The sequence below is a fragment of the Heterodontus francisci genome, chromosome 38, assembly GCF_036365525.1.
Source record: "Heterodontus francisci isolate sHetFra1 chromosome 38, sHetFra1.hap1, whole genome shotgun sequence".
Lineage (NCBI taxonomy): Eukaryota > Metazoa > Chordata > Chondrichthyes > Heterodontiformes > Heterodontidae > Heterodontus > Heterodontus francisci.
In genome coordinates this window covers 9,813,633-9,833,750 of record NC_090408.1, presented here as the reverse complement: position 1 = coordinate 9,833,750, position 20,118 = coordinate 9,813,633, and the positions used below count along the sequence as shown (strand labels likewise).

Sequence of the window (20,118 nt, the reverse complement as noted above, 5' to 3'; positions counted from 1 at the left end):
GTCCCAGGACATCACTGCAGGAGTTCCTCAGTGTAGTGTCCTAGGCCCAATCATCTTCAGTTGCTCCATCAAAGACTTTCCCTCCATCATAAGGTCAGAATTGGGGATGTTCGCTGATGATTGCACAATGTTCAATATCATTCGCGAGTCCTCAGATAACGAAGCAGCCCATGTCCAGATGCAGCAAGACCTGGGCAACATCCAGGTTTGGGCTGATAAGTGGCAAGTAACATTTGCGCCGCACAAGTGCAAGGCATTAACCATCTCAAACAAGAGAGAATCTAACCATCTCCCCTTGATGTTCAATTGCATTACCATTGCTGAATTCCCCCACTATCAATATCCTGGGGGTTACCATTGACCAGAAACTGATGTGGACCAGCCACATAAATACTGTGGTTACAAGAGCAGGTCAGAGGCTGGAAATTCTGCGGCAAGTAACTCACCACATGACTCCATAATGCCTGTCCACCATTTACAAGGCACAAGTCAGAAGTGTGATGAAATACTCTCCACTTGCCTGGATGGGTGCAGCTCCAACAACACTCAAGAAGCTCGACACCATCCAGGACGAAGCAGCCTGCTTGATTAACACCCTTCAACATTCACTCCCTCCACCACCAGCGCACAGTGGCAGCAATGTGTACCATCTACAAGATGCACTGCAACAACTCACCAAGACGCTTTCGTCAGTACCTTTCAAACCTGCAACCTCTACCACCTAGAAGGACAAGAGCAGCAGATGCATGGGAACACCACCACCTGTAAGTTCCCCGCCAAGCCACACACCATCATGACTTGGAACTATATTGCCTTTCTTTCACTGTCGCTGGGTCAAAATCCTAGAACTCCCTTCCAAACAGCACTGTGGGTGTACCAAACCCCAAGGACTGCAGCGGTTCAAGAAGGCAGCTGACCACCACCTTCGCAAGGGCAATTAGGGATGGGCACTAAATGCTGGCCTAGTCAGCAGCACCCACATCCCATGAACAAGTAAAAAAAAAAGGTTCTGTACGAGGCGCGTACTGAAGGTAGTATACCCATTAAATGTTATGTAGATAAACGTTTCTTACACTCTACAAAAACTGAGAGAAAAGGTTACAGATTGACCTTGCTGGCTTGAAACAAATGCTGGTGTTAGGACTATGTGCGAAAGGTGTCTAGAGGTCTGTTACTATCTTCACCTGGTCTTATTGTAACAGAGTTTAATTTTAAACACACTGTGTTTTGAGCTCCCTCTTTGTGAATCCTTGCTCACAACTTTCCAATTATAAGGCAAAGAAATGAGCACAAACAGGCTTTCTTTGGTTTAAAGAAGATGAAATTTATTAAACCTTAAACTCTAATACAGTTAACGCCTACTGATATACGACGCGCCCACACTAGCATGTACACGCAATACACACATGCAAATAGGGACAGAAAAGAGCAGAAGAAAAGATAAGTCTGAACAGTTTGAGGCAATCTCGTTACTGTGCTTCGAGCTCGCTGTAGTCCGTGATTGAAGATATGGTCTTGCCTTTCGTTGGGGCCAAGTGCTTCTTTTAAAGCTTGTTCACTTTTTCTCTCTTTGAGTTGCACGTGTTTTCACAAGATTCAGTTCCATGGAAAGGAGATGGAAGCAGGCAGCAGAGAGGTCTTCTTGCTTCAGTTCCAGGAGAGATCTTTACTCCATGAGCACACAGCTTTGTCTGAGTTCAAATCCGTTGTTGGAAGTTCAAATTCAAAAAAACTCCAGCCAGCTAGTCATGTGACTAAACTAGTTTGATCACTTCTTCTGTGCAATGGGGAAGCAACGACTGGGTTCCATTTGTTCCAACACTGCTAGTTACTGTACAAAAATGTATTTCCAGTCAGGGGCTTGCAATTTTAAGTTTTAGTGTTCATGCGGTGAAATAATGAGTGCCTCAGTCTTGGTAGGTGGGGGGGTGTGCCTGACACTGGTGAGAAAGGATATCTCTAAAATGAAATGGGTGGATACAAGTCATCAACTGTCTGGTTTACAAAAGGAAATGCTCGTACAAAGAAATTATGAGGGGTCCGAGATAAGGAGCATCTAGCAGTGTAATACTTTGTACAGGATATGAAAGACTTTTTGATTCATTTTGAAATTTTGTTTGTGCGTATTAACTCTTTACAGAGAAAGAAGGGAATCTGTTAATTGTATATCGATTATGTTTAATTATATGTAGGTGAAGGGGATTAATTGGGGATTCGCTTGAGGACATATAAAAAGACACTTACTGAAACTGTGGTGTGATTGAGTTAGAAGATGTATGCTTGGAATTTTTCACTTTGTAAATAAATATAAGACTAAGTAAAGATTGACTCCATTATCATCCTTCATTCCCTGGCTTTCCTGAAACGAACACTACTTTGCTTAATATATAAACCAAAAGTCCCACAAACCTGACTCTCAATTGTATATTCTATTCTAATCTTATTAATAACACATTTCTCAAATTCTGCAGTACCAGCCCAGAGGAAATGATCAACATGCATCATGAGGATGCCTGAAAGTTTTCCTTTCTGATACCAACAGAAAAAGGATCTACTTTTAGTTGAACATAACCTATTTTCAAAACAGATCTCACTGAAAAATACCACATCCTGGAAGCATCACTTGGGCTAAAGATGCATTTTTTCTACTTTCCATAGTTTTCTTTCAGCATTTTCTGCCTCTTTGGGTGGTTTCAGAAACATTTCTCTCTAAAAGATTTGCCCTATGTTGATTGACCGACACTCCCATGAATATGTGGGTCAAAAGGTTTTGAAGATTACTTTTCCAGCTGTGAGAGAATCCACTCTAAAATCTGTAACATGTAGTCACTCTTCAAAACCCTAAGCTACTAGCCTCGCTTTAGCCTTATAAGTCCCATCCGCAAGGACATTTTCAGTACAAATCCCCTTAAGTGACAAACTCAGAATAAACTCTAAACTCTCCTCACCTATGTAACTCCCTTTGTTTTGCCTCTCATTAGTTTATCCTCAGGTTTAATGGCAGCCACCAAAACTTCACGATCATGAGGACCTCTGCTTCTAGTTCTGTTATGAGACCCACCTGCAGTCTTAATTTCATTCTCTAATCTATTCAAACTACGGCCTCTACTTCCACTTTATATACTTCTCATCTGTATTTACCGTGGAGGTGGTCATGGACGCTAGTGAGTTCAAGGGAGGGAACAGCGATATCTTGGAGCATATCAACATTACAAAGGAGAAGTTGTTGGAGGTTTTCAAGCACATTAAGGTGGATAAATCCCCAGGGCCTGACCAGGTGTATCCCAGGATGCTATGGGAAGCAAGGAAGGAGATTGCTGGGGCCCTGGCAAAGATTTTTGTATCATCGTTAGTCACGGGTGAGGTACCGGAAGACTGGAGGATAGCTAATGTTGTGCCTTTATTTAAGAAGGGTAGCAGGGATAAGCCAGGGAACTACAGGCCGGAGAGCCTTACATCAGTGGAGGGAAAGTTATTGGAAGGGATTCTGAGAGACAGGATTTATATGCATTTGGAAAGGCAAGGTCTGATTAGGGATAGTCAGCATGGCTCAGTGCGTGGGAAATCATGTCTCACGAATTTGATTGAGTTTTTTGAGGAGGTGACCAAGAGGATTGACGAGGGCAGGGCGGTGGACGTTGTCTACATGGACTTTAGCAAGGCCTTTGACAAGGTCCCACTTGGTAGGCTAGTCCAGAATGTTCGAACACATGGGATCCAGGGTGAGCTAGCCAATTGGATACAAAATTGGCTTGGTGATAGGAGGCAGAGGGTGGTAGTGGAGGGTTGTTTTTCAGATTGGAGGTGGGTGACCAGTGGTGTGCCGCAGGGATCGGTGCTGGGTCCTCCGTTGTTTGTCATATATATTAATGACTTGGATGTGAACATAGGGGGCATGATTAGTAAGTTTGCAGATGACACCAAAATTGGTGGTATAGTGGACGGTGAAGAAGGTTGTCTAAGGTTACTTCAGGATATAAATCAACTGGGAAAGTGGGCAAGGGATTGGCAAATGAAATTTAAAAGTGCGAAGAGATGCATTTTGGGAAGTTAAACCAGGGCAGGACATATACAGTGAATGGCAGGGCCCTGGGGAGTGTTGTTGAGCAGAGACACCTTGGGGTGCAAGTACATAGTTCCCTAAAAGTGGCAACACAGATAGACAGGGTGGTGAAGAAGATGTATGGCATGCTTGCCTTCATCGGCCGAGGCACTGAGTATAAGAGTTGGGACGTCATGTTACAGTTGTACATAACGTTGGTTAGGCCGCATTTGGAGTACTGTTTGCAGTTCTGGTTGCCGCACTACAGGAAAGATGTGATTAAGTTAGAGAGGGTACAGAAAAGATTCACATGGATGTTGCCTGGTTTGGAGGGCTTGAGTTATAGAGATTGGATAGGCTGGGTCTGTTTTCCCTGGAGCGAAGGAGGCTGAAAGGGGACATGATAGAGGTATATAAAATTATGAGAGGCATAGATAGGGTAGATAGCCAGAGTCTGTTTCCCATAGTAGGGGTGACTAAAACCAGAGGGCATAGATTTAAGGTGAGACGGGGGAGGTTTAAAGGGGATCAAAGGGGTAAATTTTTCACACAAAGAATAGTGGGTATCTGGAATGAGCTGCCAGAGGAGGTGGTGGAGGCAGGAACAGTAGCAACATTTAAGAGGCATCTGGACAGGTACTTGAATGAGCAAGGCATAGAGGGATATGGAATTAATGCAGGCAGGTGGGATTAGTATAGATAGGCATTATGGTCGGCATAGACACGGTGGGCCGAAGGGCCTCTTTCTATGCTATGCAACTCTATGACTCTATTTATATCTGTCAGGATTACTTGTGTGAGATGGCGATTTCACAGTATCAGAGGTCCTTCCTCCAGTACATAATTGTTGCATCAGAAAGCTGTCACTTCCGGACTCACTCTCAGTACTTGCACGGCGCTTTCTTACCTTCCATTCTTTCACACCATTCTACCAGTCCATGGGACTTCACTTCTCGGCCATCATCCTGAACATTCAACAAACATTTAAACATGCCAGTAGCTTTTCCAGCACATGACACAATTGTCGCAACTCTCCACTCACTGTGGAATATATGTCACCCGAACACCCATTCTGGGCAACTGGCCTGTGGATATGACAGCTCTGTCACGAGTATCATAATTACTCACATTACCACTATCCAGCCTTTGATCAACAGCATTCTGTTCCTCAGGACCTTCAACACAAAACACGAGCATTTGGGGGACAAGCTGTCTCACTTCTATCAGCTGCTCAGTGTCCGATATTTTGTAATTAATTCCAATTAACCTTGAGGAATAAACAATTTGATTGCCATGTTTGTTAAGTATTATCTTAAAAGAATAACCCATTATCTTACCAGGGCCTTTCCATTCCCTAGCATCCTCCCTTTGATAGTATACCAAATCTCCTGAATTGAACTCTGTTTCAGAAGGTCTTATATAATGCCTCAGTGCTCTCCGAGACCTCAGCCTGTCGCCTGCATATAAAGCATTCAAATGTGCAGAGAAAATGGAAACAAATGTAGTACTTTCCAAAGCAGGAGGACTTTGCAAAGAACAGATGGCAATTTGGGATTTCACCAATAGACTGATGGGGGCTATAATAACCATTGTATTATTGTAGAAAGACTAAACTTGGTCACCAGGTCTATCAAATGTGAGATAAAAATATTTCTGTCTTTGTCCTGTACCGTTTGATCTTTGGCAACTACTCACTAAAGTCATGTGCCAATCACAGATTTCACAATTCTCACTAATCTTTTCTATTCACCTCATATACTCTTCATCAATTACACCTGCATCTTTTAGCAGGATGTTTAACCTTTGGCGAGCAGGGTGAGAAAATCGCCTATGTAACTTTAAAACAATTTGTTTTTTCTCTTTGATTCTTATCACCTGATATCATTAATACTTATCTAAAACTCTGATGAGAAACATCGAGTTTTGTTAAGGGGATACAATAAATTCCTGACTGGGTAAATTGCAGATCAACTGACTTTCCAAAAATAATTTCCTTATCATGCTCCATGTCAAGTTGCATTTGCGCCTTTTCCATAGATTTACTGATCAGTGTAGGTATATCACTGGAGACTACATCAGTACTTTTAAAATGGCTAATTCCAACTATTTTGCATGGAATTACAACTTTCTTCAGTGACCTCAATGTGTTCTTATTATCAAACCTAAAGCAAGTAGTACTTTTATATTCCTTAACCTTGTGTCAAGCCTCACTACTTAGTGAATCAAGATAATACTTTAGCCAATTTGCCTCACATACTACTGAAGTACAAGCACTATCTAGACTGCACAGTTATAGGAGTCAGATACTAACACATTCATCACAGGGTTAAATTGCCCTGTGGCCAGTATAATTTGTTCGGATTCATTATCTTCATCCTCTTCCTCAGAATTCTCTTTATCGTGTGTCATTTCAAGAACTCTGCCTCTTCGCTTTGGGTAGTTTACCGCATAATAATACTTCAAGTCGCACCTGAAGCATCATTAACTGTTACTTAGGCAGTTCTGGGATTCATTCATCCATTATTGCTGTTCTAATTTTGTCTTCTACTGTAATAGCCAGATTTGCTAAAGCTATTTTTATCCTCATTTTGCCCGTCTTTAATCCTTCTGTTGTATTGATGCCTAGTATCTGTACTACTTCAAAATCTGACAACCGTTCAGTCTATTTCTCTTCTATTTGCGTCACTGCAGAATGTCTCATTTGTTCCATGAAGGCTGAAGACAATGACTGTTTTCCCACGATTATTTAAGGCAGCAAGCATCTGATCCAGCAGGGTTTCCCTCTCTGAGAACCGAACACCAGGTAGAACCAGTCGCTTGTCCACATGAGACATCTTAGCACAAACCAGCAATTTAAATGCTAATATTGATCCAGGCATCCCCAAATCGAATTATGTCAACATTTTATACAATCTGTTAAAGTCCATGATATATTTTCCAGGGAATGACCATCTGTTTACCAAAGTCCATCAAATTCTGATCATGCCTCATAGGCATTTAAGAGATAATCTTTCGTGTAGATTTCAGCCAACAACTCTAATAGAAGAACCAAACCTTCATTGCTATCCAACTGACAGGTGTCCATCACAAAATACTTTACTTTTAATTTTACTGCTTGTAGAAATCGACAACGCCAAGGCCATACCTTGTTTCCTCTTTGGTAGGGTCGTAACCCGGGTCCAGATATCCACTTCATTCTTCCACTGCTCATATCATTCAGACTCCACAATGGCCAGTAGGATTTTAGTTTTATGTCTGAATTTTTTTTTCTTTGTTTCCAACCTTCACCTTGAGGCAGCCATCCTCTGCTATGATGATCTATTCCAGAAAGCCAGGTGAAGGATAGAACTGGAGCCAATCTTTACACACTTTAAGCTTTTATTTACAGAGATACTCATTACAAAACATGTACCTCCTAACCCAACGACGCCAGTTTCAGTCTGTTGCTATTTATAGGAGCATAAGCAAATCCCAGTTGATGCCCATGGCCTGCATACAATTAAACACAATTAATATGCAATTAACAGGGAGACTGGCAGGAAGGGGATGGAAAGTTACAGGTGATGGCAAGGAGACAATAGGACCACAGGGGTGGAGCAAATAGTTCAAAGCAAAAGTGGTACGCCAGTGAGATGGTGGTAGGGGTCATTGGGAAAGTAAAGTATTGGAACATAATAGGAATGAAGGCATGGGGTGGGAAAGCATAAATGATTGTGATATGAGGCTTATTTTCCACAAATGCAGGCTGCAACTATTTTTCCTACCACACCAGCCACCACCTCCCATCCAAAATGAATAAAAAGAAAAAGACAGAGAGAGAAGCAAAAAAAGAGAAACAGATAAAGAAATAAACGTCAGTAATGAAGACAACAGCAATAGGGAAAAAGATATACCATATTCTCCCATTTACAACTTGCATTTATACTGTGCCTTAAACATAGTAAACATCCCAAGACACTTCACAGAAACGGTATCACATACAACTTGACACCAAGCCACAAATATATGTTGGGGTAAGGCCTTGGAGGGCTTGAACAGTAGGAAGAGAACTTGAAATCTGAACTGTTGCCAGACCGAGAGCCAATGTAGGCCAGTGAGAACAGGAGTGATGGGTGAACAAGCCTTGGTACATTAGGATAAGAGCAGTAGGGTTTTTGATAACCTCAAGTAGAATGTGGGAGACCAGCCAGGAGTGCATTTGAATAGTCAAGTCTAGAGGTGATGAAGGCGTGAATGAGCATGGAACAGTAATCAAAGGGCGGCACAGTGGCGCAGTGGTTAGCACTGCAGCCTCACAGTTCCAGCAACCCGGGTTCAGTTCTGGGTACTGCCTGTGCGGAGTTTGCAAGTTCTCCCTGTGACCGCGTGGGTTTCCGCCGGGTGCTCCAGTTTCCTCCCACAGCCAAAGACTTGCAGGTTGATAGGTAAATTGGCCATTGTAATTGCCATTAGTGTAGGTAGGTGGTAGGAGAATGGTGGGGATGTAGAAGGGAATATGGGATTAATGTAGGATTAGTATAAATGGGTAGTTGTTGGTCAGCACAGACTTGGTGGGCCGAAGGGCCTGTTTCAGTGCTGTATCTCTAAATAAAATAAAAAATAAAATAAAAGTTGGGAAACACTGATTATTCATCAACGTTATAACTTGCATTTCTGAGACGAACTCTGGAAGGCAAAAGAAAATCTCAAACAATGCTTTTCTCAGGTGTTGCACAAACACAACCAGTTTTCATACAGGAAAGGAATTTTGTCCATTGTTTTACTGTAAGTGCTAAGAAAGTGCCAGGTTAATTAATCTAAAGTGCTGGGCGTAAACACTCAGTGCTGAGTTTTCAAGTGTTACTAAGATTAGATTCTATAAATTGATCACAATTATTCAATGCAGAATCAGGAATGCTTATATGTATTTCTTCATGTATAAATGTAGCTTGTTAACACTTCAGGTTTGTTCTCAATACTTTCATTACCAAAAACCAGGTACCATGATCACAAACTTAACCTTACCCATTTTGTGTGTAGGAAATATAACAAACAGGAAATGATACACCGCCTCAAAAAACGAATATAATATAAAAAATAGCATAGGGGAGATATTGTCCAGTTCCAACATAGAACCCAAAGTACAGAAACAGCTCACAACCAAATAACATCCTCTGAATTCTTACAGAATTTCAGATGAAGTACTTCGGAAAACACATCAGCAATTTTGTTTCTCAGCAAAAGCAGAATACATAGAACAGGAGTAGGCCATTTAGCCCCTCAAGCCTGTTGTACCATTCAATGAGATCATGGCTGATTGGCAACCTAACTCTACATACTTGCTCCATATCCCTCAAGACCTTTGGGTAATGAATATCTATCAATCTCAGATTTAAATTTACAATCAATCTATCATCAATTGTTGTTTCTGGGAGAGAATGCCAAACTTCTACCACCCTTTGCATGTAGAAGTGTTTCCTAATCTCACTCCCCGAAATACTTTATCTACCCTATCTGTTCCCCATAATACTCACACCTAAACCTTCTAAATCCTAGGCGATACAACCCTGGTTTGTGTAATCTCTCCTCGTTACTTAGTCTTTACAGTCCAGGTGTCATTCTGGTACATCTACGTTGCAGTCCCTCCAAGGTTAATACATCCTTCCTAAGGTGCAATGCCCAGTGCTGCTTACAGTACACCAGATGTGTCGTCTATCCAGGGCTTTGTACCGCTGACGGATGACTTCTACCCCCTTGTATTCTAGTCCTTTAGATATAAAGACCAGCATTTCAATACAATCTGTCCAACCTTGCACTTAGAGTTCCTGCGAGGTGTAAGCTGTTGCGGTGTTTCACAGTAAGACAAACCAAACTGCTGACACACCTTTTAAAAAACATTTTTTACATTTGTATGATCCATTTGCAAAAGAGGCAGTGGTTTTAAGAGGGTACAATATTAACAGACAACCCAGTCTGTGGAGTTGGATAAAGAATAAAACATATATTGTTTGCATTTGGCAAACTGACAGCTGGAACTCACAATAAATACAAACCAGATTTAGTTCAAAGTGGCTTTTAACTGATTTTTGCTTTTTAGCAGAAGTGAGCAGCTTTCTTCATGCAGTACACCCTAATCAATGCTTTGGCACATTGCTATCCCCTCAAAATTCAGACCTTATCCTACAGCAAATGTGCAGGTAAAATTGCAAGCTCCATTCTGACTGAGATATTTTTAAACTCTTATGTTTGAAACTAAAATGAAAACCAAAGCAACTATGGAAAACAATTATTTTTGTCACAGTTAAGCATGAAAATAACTGGATTATCCTAAACCTACAAAACATTTTTCTGTTCCTCTGATTCTGCCAATGGGAACAGTTTTTCTCGATCTATTCTGTCTAGACCCTTCAGGGATTTAAACACCTCTATTAAATCTCCTCTCAATCTTCTCTTCTCTAAAGAGAACAACCGCAGCTTCTCCAATCTATCCATGTAACTGAAGTCCTGCACCCCGGAACCATTGTCGTAAATCTTTTCTGCACCCTCTGTAAAGCCTGCACATTGTTCTTAAAGTGTCCAATACTCCATTTGAGACCAAACCAGTATTTTACAAAGGTTCGTCATAACTTCCTTGCTTCTGTACTTTATTTATAAAGCCCAGGATACCATATGCATTTTTAACCAGTTTCTCAACCTGCCCTGCCACCTTCAATGATTTGTGCATAAATATCCCCAGGTCTCTCTGCTCCTGTACTTCTTTAGAATTGTAACGTATATTTTATGTTGCTTCTCTTCGTTCTTCCTATCAAAAAGTATCACTTCACACTTTTCTGCATTAAATTTCATTATCTATCAGCTGCAGCACCAAATAACACATCAAAAGTTCATAGTCCTCTAAAAATGGTGACTTACTGATCCTGTTTTATTCCTAATTTGGTTAGAGTTACAGAATTTAACAATTAAAGCTAGCAATTTGAAATGAGATGACGTGTATGACCACACTCTTCTTCTGATCAATTTGATAATATTTTGATAATAATAGGCCAATGGAAGTCTCGGTCGTCAGTCTCACGAGACATGTCCTCCAGGACTAGCTGTGCCCCTCACCAAGCTGTTCCAGTACAGCTACAACACTGGCATCTACCTGAAAATGTAGAAAATTGCCCAGGTATGTCCTGTCCACAAAAAGCAGGAAAAATCCAATCCAACCAACGACCGCCCCATCAATCTACCTTTAATCATCAGCAAAGTGATGGAAGATGTCGCTGACAGTGCTACCAAGCAGCATTTAATCAGCAATAAACTTCACACCAATGCTCAGTTTGGGTTCTGCCAGGACTAGTCGACTCCAGACCTCATTACAACCTTGATCCAAACATGGGCAAAAGAGCCGAATTCAAAAGGTGCGGTGAGAGACACTGCCCTTGACATCACAACAGCATGTGACCGAATGTGGCATCAAGGAGCCTCAGCAAAATTGAAGTCAATGGGAATCGAGGGAAAACTCTCCACGGGTTGGAGACATACCTAGCGCAAAGGAAGATGGTTGTCAATAACCTTCTGTCCAACATAAGGTCAGATGTGGGGATATTCGCTGATGATTGCACAAAATTCAGTGCATTCGCGACTCCTCAGATCCTGAAATAGTCAGTGCCCACATGCAGCAAGACCTGGACAACATTCAGGCGTAGGCTGATTGATGGCAAGTAACAGTTGTGCCAGACAAATGTCAAGCAATGACCATGTGCAACTAGAGAAAATCTAACCACCTCTCTTTGACATTCAACGGCATTACCATCGCTGAATCCCTGACCATCAACATCCTGGGGGTTACCATTGACAAGAAACCTTACTGGTGCACTAATATCCTTTAGGGAAGGCAATCTGCCATTCTTACCTGGTCTGACCTACATGTGATTCCAGACCCACAGCAATGTGGCTGACTCTAAACTGCCCTCTAAAATAACCTAGCAAGAGACTCAGTTGCCGAAGGATAAGCAACAAATGCTGGCCTTGCCAGTGATGCCGACATCCCATGAAAGAATAAAAAAAGCCACATATATGCTGTGGCTCCAACAGCAGGTCAGACCTGTTCACCATTTACAAGGCACCAGTTAGGAATGTGATGGAATACTCTCCACTTGCCTGGATGAGTGCAGCTCCAACAACACTCAAGAAGCTCAACACCATCCAGGACAAAGCAGCCCGCATGATGAGCACCCCAACCACCACATTAAACACTGACTCCCTCCAATGACACACAGTGGCAACAGTGTACCATCTACCCCTTTAACAGCACCTTACTAACCTGCAACCTCTACCACCTCAAAGAACAAGGGCAGCAGACACCTGAGAGCACCACTGCCTGCAAGCTCCCCTCCAAGTCACACACCATCCTGACTTGGAACTATATCGCCGTTCCTTCAGTGTCGTCAGGTCAAAATCCTGGAACTCCCTTCCTAACACCACATGGACTGCGGCAGTTCAAGGAGACTCACCACCACATTCTCAAGAGCAATTAAGGATGGGCAATAAATGTTGACCTTGCCAGCGATATTCATATCCCGTGAATGAAAAAAAAATGAATAAAAAAAACTTAAGAAAAAATCTGATTTTGTTGCAACTAAACCAATTATTATTGTCCTCATGCAGACTACATATCACAATGTGCACATCCAGATACTACTGCAACCGATTATTCAATTCACTGGGGAACACATTAATTTTGAAGCACAAATTGTACACCCTCAGCAAACACATAGAAAATCCAAGTGCTGTCCATTCACAATCTCCTTTCAAAATTTTTTGACACCTGCACAAGCTACATGAGTATTTGGCTCACGTATTCCATACAAAATTCCTACCCAAAGAGATTCAGTTTAAGAAGAATATTGTTACCAAGGACACAGAAAATCTCCGCTATCGTAATCTATAACAATGCCAGAGATGTTGTTTGATTCAAGAGACTTATTTGATATGCTGGAAAAGGGCTCCTGAGAGATCCAATGGAACAGGTTACAAATGATTGTTATCCTGTTCTTTATTACCTCACGATATTTTTAAACTCTTAATTTTGAAAATAAATGTAATTAGCTATTTTAGTCTGTCAAAACTATGATCTCTAACATTTTCAACCTATCTAAAATATGGGAACAAAGCACTAGGTTTCACTTAATGCACAGCAGTACCATATTTAGGATTATTGCTAATCCCTGGGCCCAGGTAGCTTGAAGATTCAAACATGAAAAATAATGGAATTCAAATGTGTTGAATGCAGTTTTCTTGTACAGAAGCAGTGAGAAAATTATGGGTTTTTTTTTCCCGATTAATGGAAGAGCACAAAGTTGGTGAGAGTCAGAATGTGAAATTCAAGAGAATTTACACAATATCAGTAATACTTGAAGTGGAGCACACTGAGCACACCTTCTGAAGCTTGGAAAAAGTTTTAATTCCAGGAAAAAAAGCAAGACTCTGAATGGGGCAGGAGCATTGGATAACAAAAACCAAAATGGTGTGAAATGAGTTATAAAAAAATGAAGATACCTTCAGCTGGCAGGCAGCCAGCACACTTCCAGAACAAATCAATAACCTGGGTGAGGAATTCATCACCTCTGCAAATCGACACAAGGAACAATCGAGATAGATTATTTCTTCCTGAAGTCACTATACCTACCTTGTCAATGCAGTGAATTGAGAAAGAAATATTTCAGAATTGGAATGAACTCCAATTCATTGGACAAGTCACTTCAGCTCCCCAATATCTCCCTCCAATGAGGAGCCAGACAGATTTAAGCTCTTTCCAGGAAACAAAGGCATGGGGATCATTAAAGTCATTTTTTACCCATTACCAATGAATTCTGAAATAACCTTTGAGACAGCGAATCACTGAAAAACGATGCCCTCCCAAATTTCAGAGGAAAAAAACTCTCATCGTTTTGTTACCTAGAGTTGCATGCAAACACATCTGTGACATGTCACATACTTTACATGCATCATAAGTACAATATGTGTTCTCTGGACCTAATTTTTGGCCTGAAAAGATATGATGGCTGTGATGGATTTTCTCTTAGAACTGTTACAAAGAATGCATTTTTAACACCGTAGCAAATGCCAGTTTTTCATTCCTAGTAAGATATGGAGCAAGGGCACTAATGCAAACGTAAATAATTGTAGGTGTTGTTTAGTTTGACTTATTTTTAAGTTACTTGTTGCCTCATTGAATTTTAGCAAAAATAGAATGATTTCATGATGTTCCCTGAATTTGCCTGGATTTTGGGGAGGGAGTCCAATTTTCCCCCAATGATTTTCTCCCTTTTTTAAACACTTAAATAAAACAATGTGTGTGGAGAAGTGTTGAATAGTTGAGGCCCAATGTGTTCCTTTCGGGACACCACTTGTCACATCCTGCCAATTGGAGTGCCTGCCCATTCTCCCTACTCTCTGTCTCCTGCTACTCAGCCAGCTACCTAATCAGGTCATGAATTTGCTTTCAATTCCATGAGCTTGAAACCTAGGTAACAGTAGCCTAGAAGGGCATTTATCAAATGCTTTCTGGAAGTCCGTATAAATAACATCCATAGATACTCCCCTGTCTGCTACTTTAGACACACCTTCAAAAAATTCAATCAGGCATGACCTACCCTCTACAAATCCACCCGGCACTCTCTGATCAGCTAAAAATGTGCAAGGTGTTCAGTTACCCTTAATTAATTTCCCAACAACAAATGTTCAGTTATACTTTCCTGGTTTTCCCCTCTCACCTTTCTTAAATAGCTCAACATGTGCAATCTTCCAATCTAAAGCAATGCATCCTGAATTGAGCTAACTTTGTAAGATTATAATTCAGGCATCTGTAATACTCTCACCTACTTCCGCTTACATTAATTTTGGTGAGTCTCTGTCCCTGATTCAATATTAGATTTCTTGGGATATCTGGCATGCTGACCTCTTACTCAACTGTAAATACTGATGCAAAGTAATGATTCAGCATGTCTGCTATTCCTTATTTTCAATGACAATAACAGCATCAGTTTTCATTGGGCCCACCTTGCTGTGACCACCCTCTTTTTCCTAACTATAAACATTTTTTGTTAATTTTGTTATCCTTGCAAGTTACCCTAACACTCCCTACCCTAACCACCTACCTAGTGACCAGCCTCCTCCCAGATAAGAACCCCCAGCTAGTGGCCCGACAAACCCTCTCCCAGTTGTACTGACACCTGTTCCCCATTAGTGACCCCCACCCCCACCCCGCCCCGCCCCCAAAAGTTACTCAGGCCCCTCCCTCACATTACTCTGACCCAATTACTCTGGTTTCTCCCACTCCGCACTGACCCCTCCCCAAGTTACTCTGGCCCTCCCCCTTGTTGCACTGCCACCACCCCCCACCCAATGTCCTGACTCCGCCCCAGTTACCCTAGCCTCCCCCAAGTTGCCCAGGTCCCACCCCCAAAATATTGGCCCCTCCCCATTATATTGGCCCGTCCCGTAAGGGGCTCCGCCCCTTTGCACTGATCCCTGCCCATTGCTCTGACTCCTCCCCACAATGGCCGCCGCTCTCCCCGGTCGCGGGGTTTAAATGGAGCTGGAGCCGCGGGTGATTGCAATGCTCTTACCCCGACCGCCGCTTCCCTCCACGGGCAGGCACTGCTCCTATCACCCTCACCTGCCCGGGGCCAGGTGTAACCGGGTTGCTTGGTGCTGTCAGAGCCACCGGTTCGGGAACCTCCGAACTCATCTCGGCGGCCATGGGCAGCGCGAGCGGCCCGCACAATGAGCTGCGTACACTGCGCAAGCGCCGAGCCGCCGCGGACCCGGATGGGAGTGGGCGGGGCCTCGGTCCCTCCCGCTCCGCAGAGCCCCTGCTGTCCGGTGGGGTTACCAACAGTCCAGAGTGTCCGGGAGGCTCCAGCAATTGAAGGTTAAAGTTAGTCCAGGAGTAAAATCATAGGGGCATTGAATACTAAAATCATTTTCTTTCAACGCTTTTGTTCGTAAAAAAAATGTTGGAGTGGGGAAAGAAAAGGCTGACTGACATTGAAGAATCTTTTCTTCTTTGGCCTCCTTGTCTCAGGAGACAATGGATAAGTGCCTGGGGGTGGTCAGTGGTTTGTGCAGCAGCGCCTCGAGTGGCTATAAAGGCCAATTCTAGAGTGACAGACTCTTCCACAGGTGCTGCAGAAAAAATTGGTTGTTGGGGCTGTTACACAGTTGGCTCTCTCCTTGCACTTCTGTCTTTTTTCCTGCCAACTGCTAAGTCTCTTCGACTTGCCACACTTTAGCCCCGCCTTAATGGCTGCCCGCCAGCTCTGGCGATCGCTGGCAACTGACTCCCACGACTTGTGATCAACGTTACCGGACTTCATGTCACGTTTGCAGACGTCTTTAAAGCGGAGATACCAGTGGCGAGCTCACTGTACAATGTGTGATTGGGGATCTTGCCATCTTCAATGCGGCTCACATGGCCAAGCCATCTCAAGCGCCGCTGACTCAGTAGTGTGTATAAGCTGGGGATGTTGGCCGCCTCGAGGACTACTGTGTTGGAGATGCAGTCCTGCCACCTGATTCCAAGTGTTGGAGTGGGGAAAGAAAAGGCTGACTGACATTTAAGAATAGGGTGACTATATTTTATGATCCCGACACACAGCCACATCACCCCAAGCCGCAGACATGCTCTGATGCTACTCCCAAGACATCCAAATGGCCTGGCTCCCGCTAGTGTTCGTTGGGCCAGTTACCTCGCATCCCTCGTTACTCGGACATTTTGGCTTCAGGGCTATTTTCTTTTCAACCAAACTTTATGGGAAATCTGGGGACTAACTGGAACTTTGTGGTTGGGGGCAGAGCATGCACACTGTAACCACAGTGCGTTCTCTGCATAAACTAAGTCACTCAATGAGTCCACCCTTATTTAAAAAAGGAGATTGACATCCCTTCCACAAGTCAGAACCTGTCCACTTTATTGACTGACTGCAGGCCAGCTCAGGGTCATATGTGTCCTGCCTGGAACCTGCACGGCCAATAATAGGGTATTCATTCGGGGTAAAGTTTTGTGAGCTTGGGACTCTTATGGGGATATTGTTTGCCAGGGACACCGTTATGAACGCTGGACTTTGCAACGTGAAAGTGGTTAGCACCGCAGCTTCACACCTCCAGTGACCCGGGTTCAGTTCTGGGTACTGCCTGTGCGGAGTTTGCAAGTTCTCCCCGTGACCGTGTGGGTTTCCGCCGGGTGCTCCGGTTTCCTCCCACAGCCAAAGACTTGCAGGTTGATAGGTAAATTGTCCATTGTAAATTGCCCCTAGTGTAGGTAGGTGATAGGAGAATGGTGGGGATGTAGTAGGGAATATGGGATTAATGTTGGATTAGTATTAATAGGTGGTTGTTGGTCAGCACAGACTCGGTAGGCCGAGTCATATCACTCTGACTATGAAAGAGTGGTGAACCTGTGGAATTCGCTACCATGGAAAGCAGTTGAGGCCAAATGATTAAATATATTCAAGAAAGAATTAGATATAGTTCCTAGGGCTAATGGGATCAAGGGATACGGGGAGAAAGTGGGAACAGGGTACTGAGTTTGGATGATCAGTCATGATTGTATTGAATGGCGGAGCAGGCTCGAATGGCCTACTCCTGCTCCTATGTTTATATGTTTCAAAAATCATGAATCTTAAAAGTTTAAGATGGAGTCTGAAAGGTAAGGTGGTCTCACATTCACCATGCTGAAGGACACGACAGTTCACAAAGACTTTTTTTGAAAAAAAGAGCCTGCAAGGGTAACACCTGAAGAGCAATAGATTTCGCCCTCCCAGACTTTTGGTTCGTAAAACAAGGAGTCAGTGGTTCTGAAGATACAAATGTACCAAGCGGCTCTTAACACCTGGGAATAATGGAAGGCCCAAGTGACTCCGTGAAACCAGACTTCTGACCTCTGCATATTGGAACAGGTCGATAAGCTATTTTCTTTTGAGTCTAGATAAATTTAACAGATTTTCTGAAGATATACAGGCTGTAAGAGAAGAAACCAGCAGTTGCGGCCTGAGAGCAGGCTGTAAGGAAGACGACCAGAGGTTGTAGCCTCAAAAGAGAGAGAGGGCACCTGCTCTCAGAAGTCTGAGACAGCGAAAGTCTTTGAAGACTTGAACCTGTTTTGAAAGTTGAAGGTTGTAGAGAAGTAGAAGACCAGCTGGATCACCAGGAATTACCTTATTCACGGACGTCCAGGTCGGAAGTGCTCGGAGAAGTTTTAACTGCAAAGAATTTCATCATCAAAAAGGACTCTGTAACGTATAAGCGTGGTGTGAGGTTTTCAAGTAATGTTAATAATTAAGGAAAATACCTTGTTCATAAAACCATATGCCAAATAAGGAATATTAATTCAGTGGTTGGAAACTTACATTAAACTTTTAATGCAAAAAATCTTGCAGTTAACTTAAAAAAAAACTGACAGCCAAGATGGCCACCACAAATTGCATCTGAAACACCTTTTTACATTCCAAGGCCCCAACCGGAGACAGAGGTCTGAGGAGCATGTATCCAGAACAATGGCTTGCTCTAAGTGATTGAATTACATAAAATTGCTTCATTAGCATGGCATTCAAGGTGTTCCTAACACCTTGACTTTGAAAGAGCTAAGCCCTCCAAGTTTAAATATTGACATTCTGGGGCCTGGGGAGCCAATTCTAAATGTTGAATCTCAGAAGGTTCCAGAGAATACCCTGAGGCAGTCATGTGACCATCTGTGTGAGAGCCAGGAGTTTCTTTGAACAAAGAGTCAAGTCAGTAACTCAGACTCTGCAGCAACAGGAAGGCTTTGACCCTTCTCTCTTTCTCTCCCCAGCTAACACCACAAGTCTGAAAACCGTCTGCGACTGTGGCCCCTCCAAGCCTACAGATTGTTACAGACAGAGACCAGGGGAAGAGAGCCACCTACAAGCCTGCCTCCAAGAAAATCCTGAGCCAAGTGGCCAGCCACAAAGTGCACTTTGACCAGCCAAAGAACTTCAAGAATACAACTTCAGAAGACACTGAATCATCCGACCTCACAGACTGTGTATTTAATTTCTGTTTATTCTGGACTCTAATCCAACCACAAAATCTACTTTTCACTCTGTAATCTATTTGTGTGTGTATGTGATTCTCGTGTGAGTGTGGGCGTGAATGTGTAGCATATTTTTATTTTTTTTAGATCGGGTTTACATTAAGTGTAATAAACTCAACTTTTGTAAACTCAGGAAAACCTGTCCCATTGGTTCTTTCACGATCACATTAAAGGTAAAAGGTACAACACTCACTGAGGTGGTAAGCACAACCACAAAAAGGAATAAACCCTGTTGTGGTTAGATAAGAGCAAGGGCAAGAGGGGAGCCTGTGACCCCTTCCTCACCTGGTCATAACAAAAGAAAATACCTTTCATTGTAATCTGGGATATCGGCTACTTGCAAAGTGCTATTTAGTTAATGGGGATTTCTTTTAGTTTATTGCTTATAATAAAAGTCTTAAAATGTGAATCTTGTGTAATTCATTAAATTAGTCTGGCTGTTCAATCTCATATTTTTCTCGTTAACGATCTCACTGAGGTTGTAACAGTCACCCATTACAGGAGGACCAAGAAACTGATAAAGAAAGGGAAAAGAGAATATGAATGCAAGCTAGTGAAAAACATAAAGGCAGATTGTAAAAGCTTTAGGTATGTGAAAAGGAAAAGATTAGCAAGGACAAATGTGGGTCTATTACAGGCAGGGACAGGAAAATTTGTGTAATGGTTGAGAGACTAAACAATTACTTTGTATCTGTCTTCACGGAGGAAGATACAGAAAATCTCCCATAAATACTAGAGAACCAAGAGTCTTGTAAAAATGAGGAACTGAAAGAAATTAGTATCAGTAAAGAACTAGTACTCCAAAAATTAATTGGACTGGAAGTTGATAAATCCCCTGCACCAGATGAGCTACATCCCAGAGTATTGAAGGAGGTGGTTATAGAGATAGTGGATGAATTGGTGGTTATCTTTCAAAATTCTACAGATACTGGAAGGATTCCTGCAGACTGGAAAGTAGCAAATGTAACCACACTATTTAAGAAGGGAGTGAGAGAGA

The 20,118-nt window shown here is 42.6% G+C and overlaps 1 protein-coding gene across 5 annotated transcripts in view; it reads right to left on the bottom strand.

Annotated features, from left to right (window-relative positions):
• Positions 1–15,797, bottom strand: part of arnt2 (aryl-hydrocarbon receptor nuclear translocator 2) — a 503,920-nt gene extending 488,123 nt beyond the window's left edge. For all 5 annotated transcript variants that reach the window (XM_068017713.1, XM_068017714.1, XM_068017715.1 and 2 more), the window contains exon 1: positions 15,637–15,797. In XM_068017713.1, the coding sequence (XP_067873814.1) occupies positions 15,637–15,770 (134 nt within the window). In that variant the 5' untranslated portion in view covers positions 15,771–15,797. The remainder of the gene's footprint in view (positions 1–15,636) is intronic.
• Between the last annotated feature and the right edge of the window lie 4,321 nt (positions 15,798–20,118).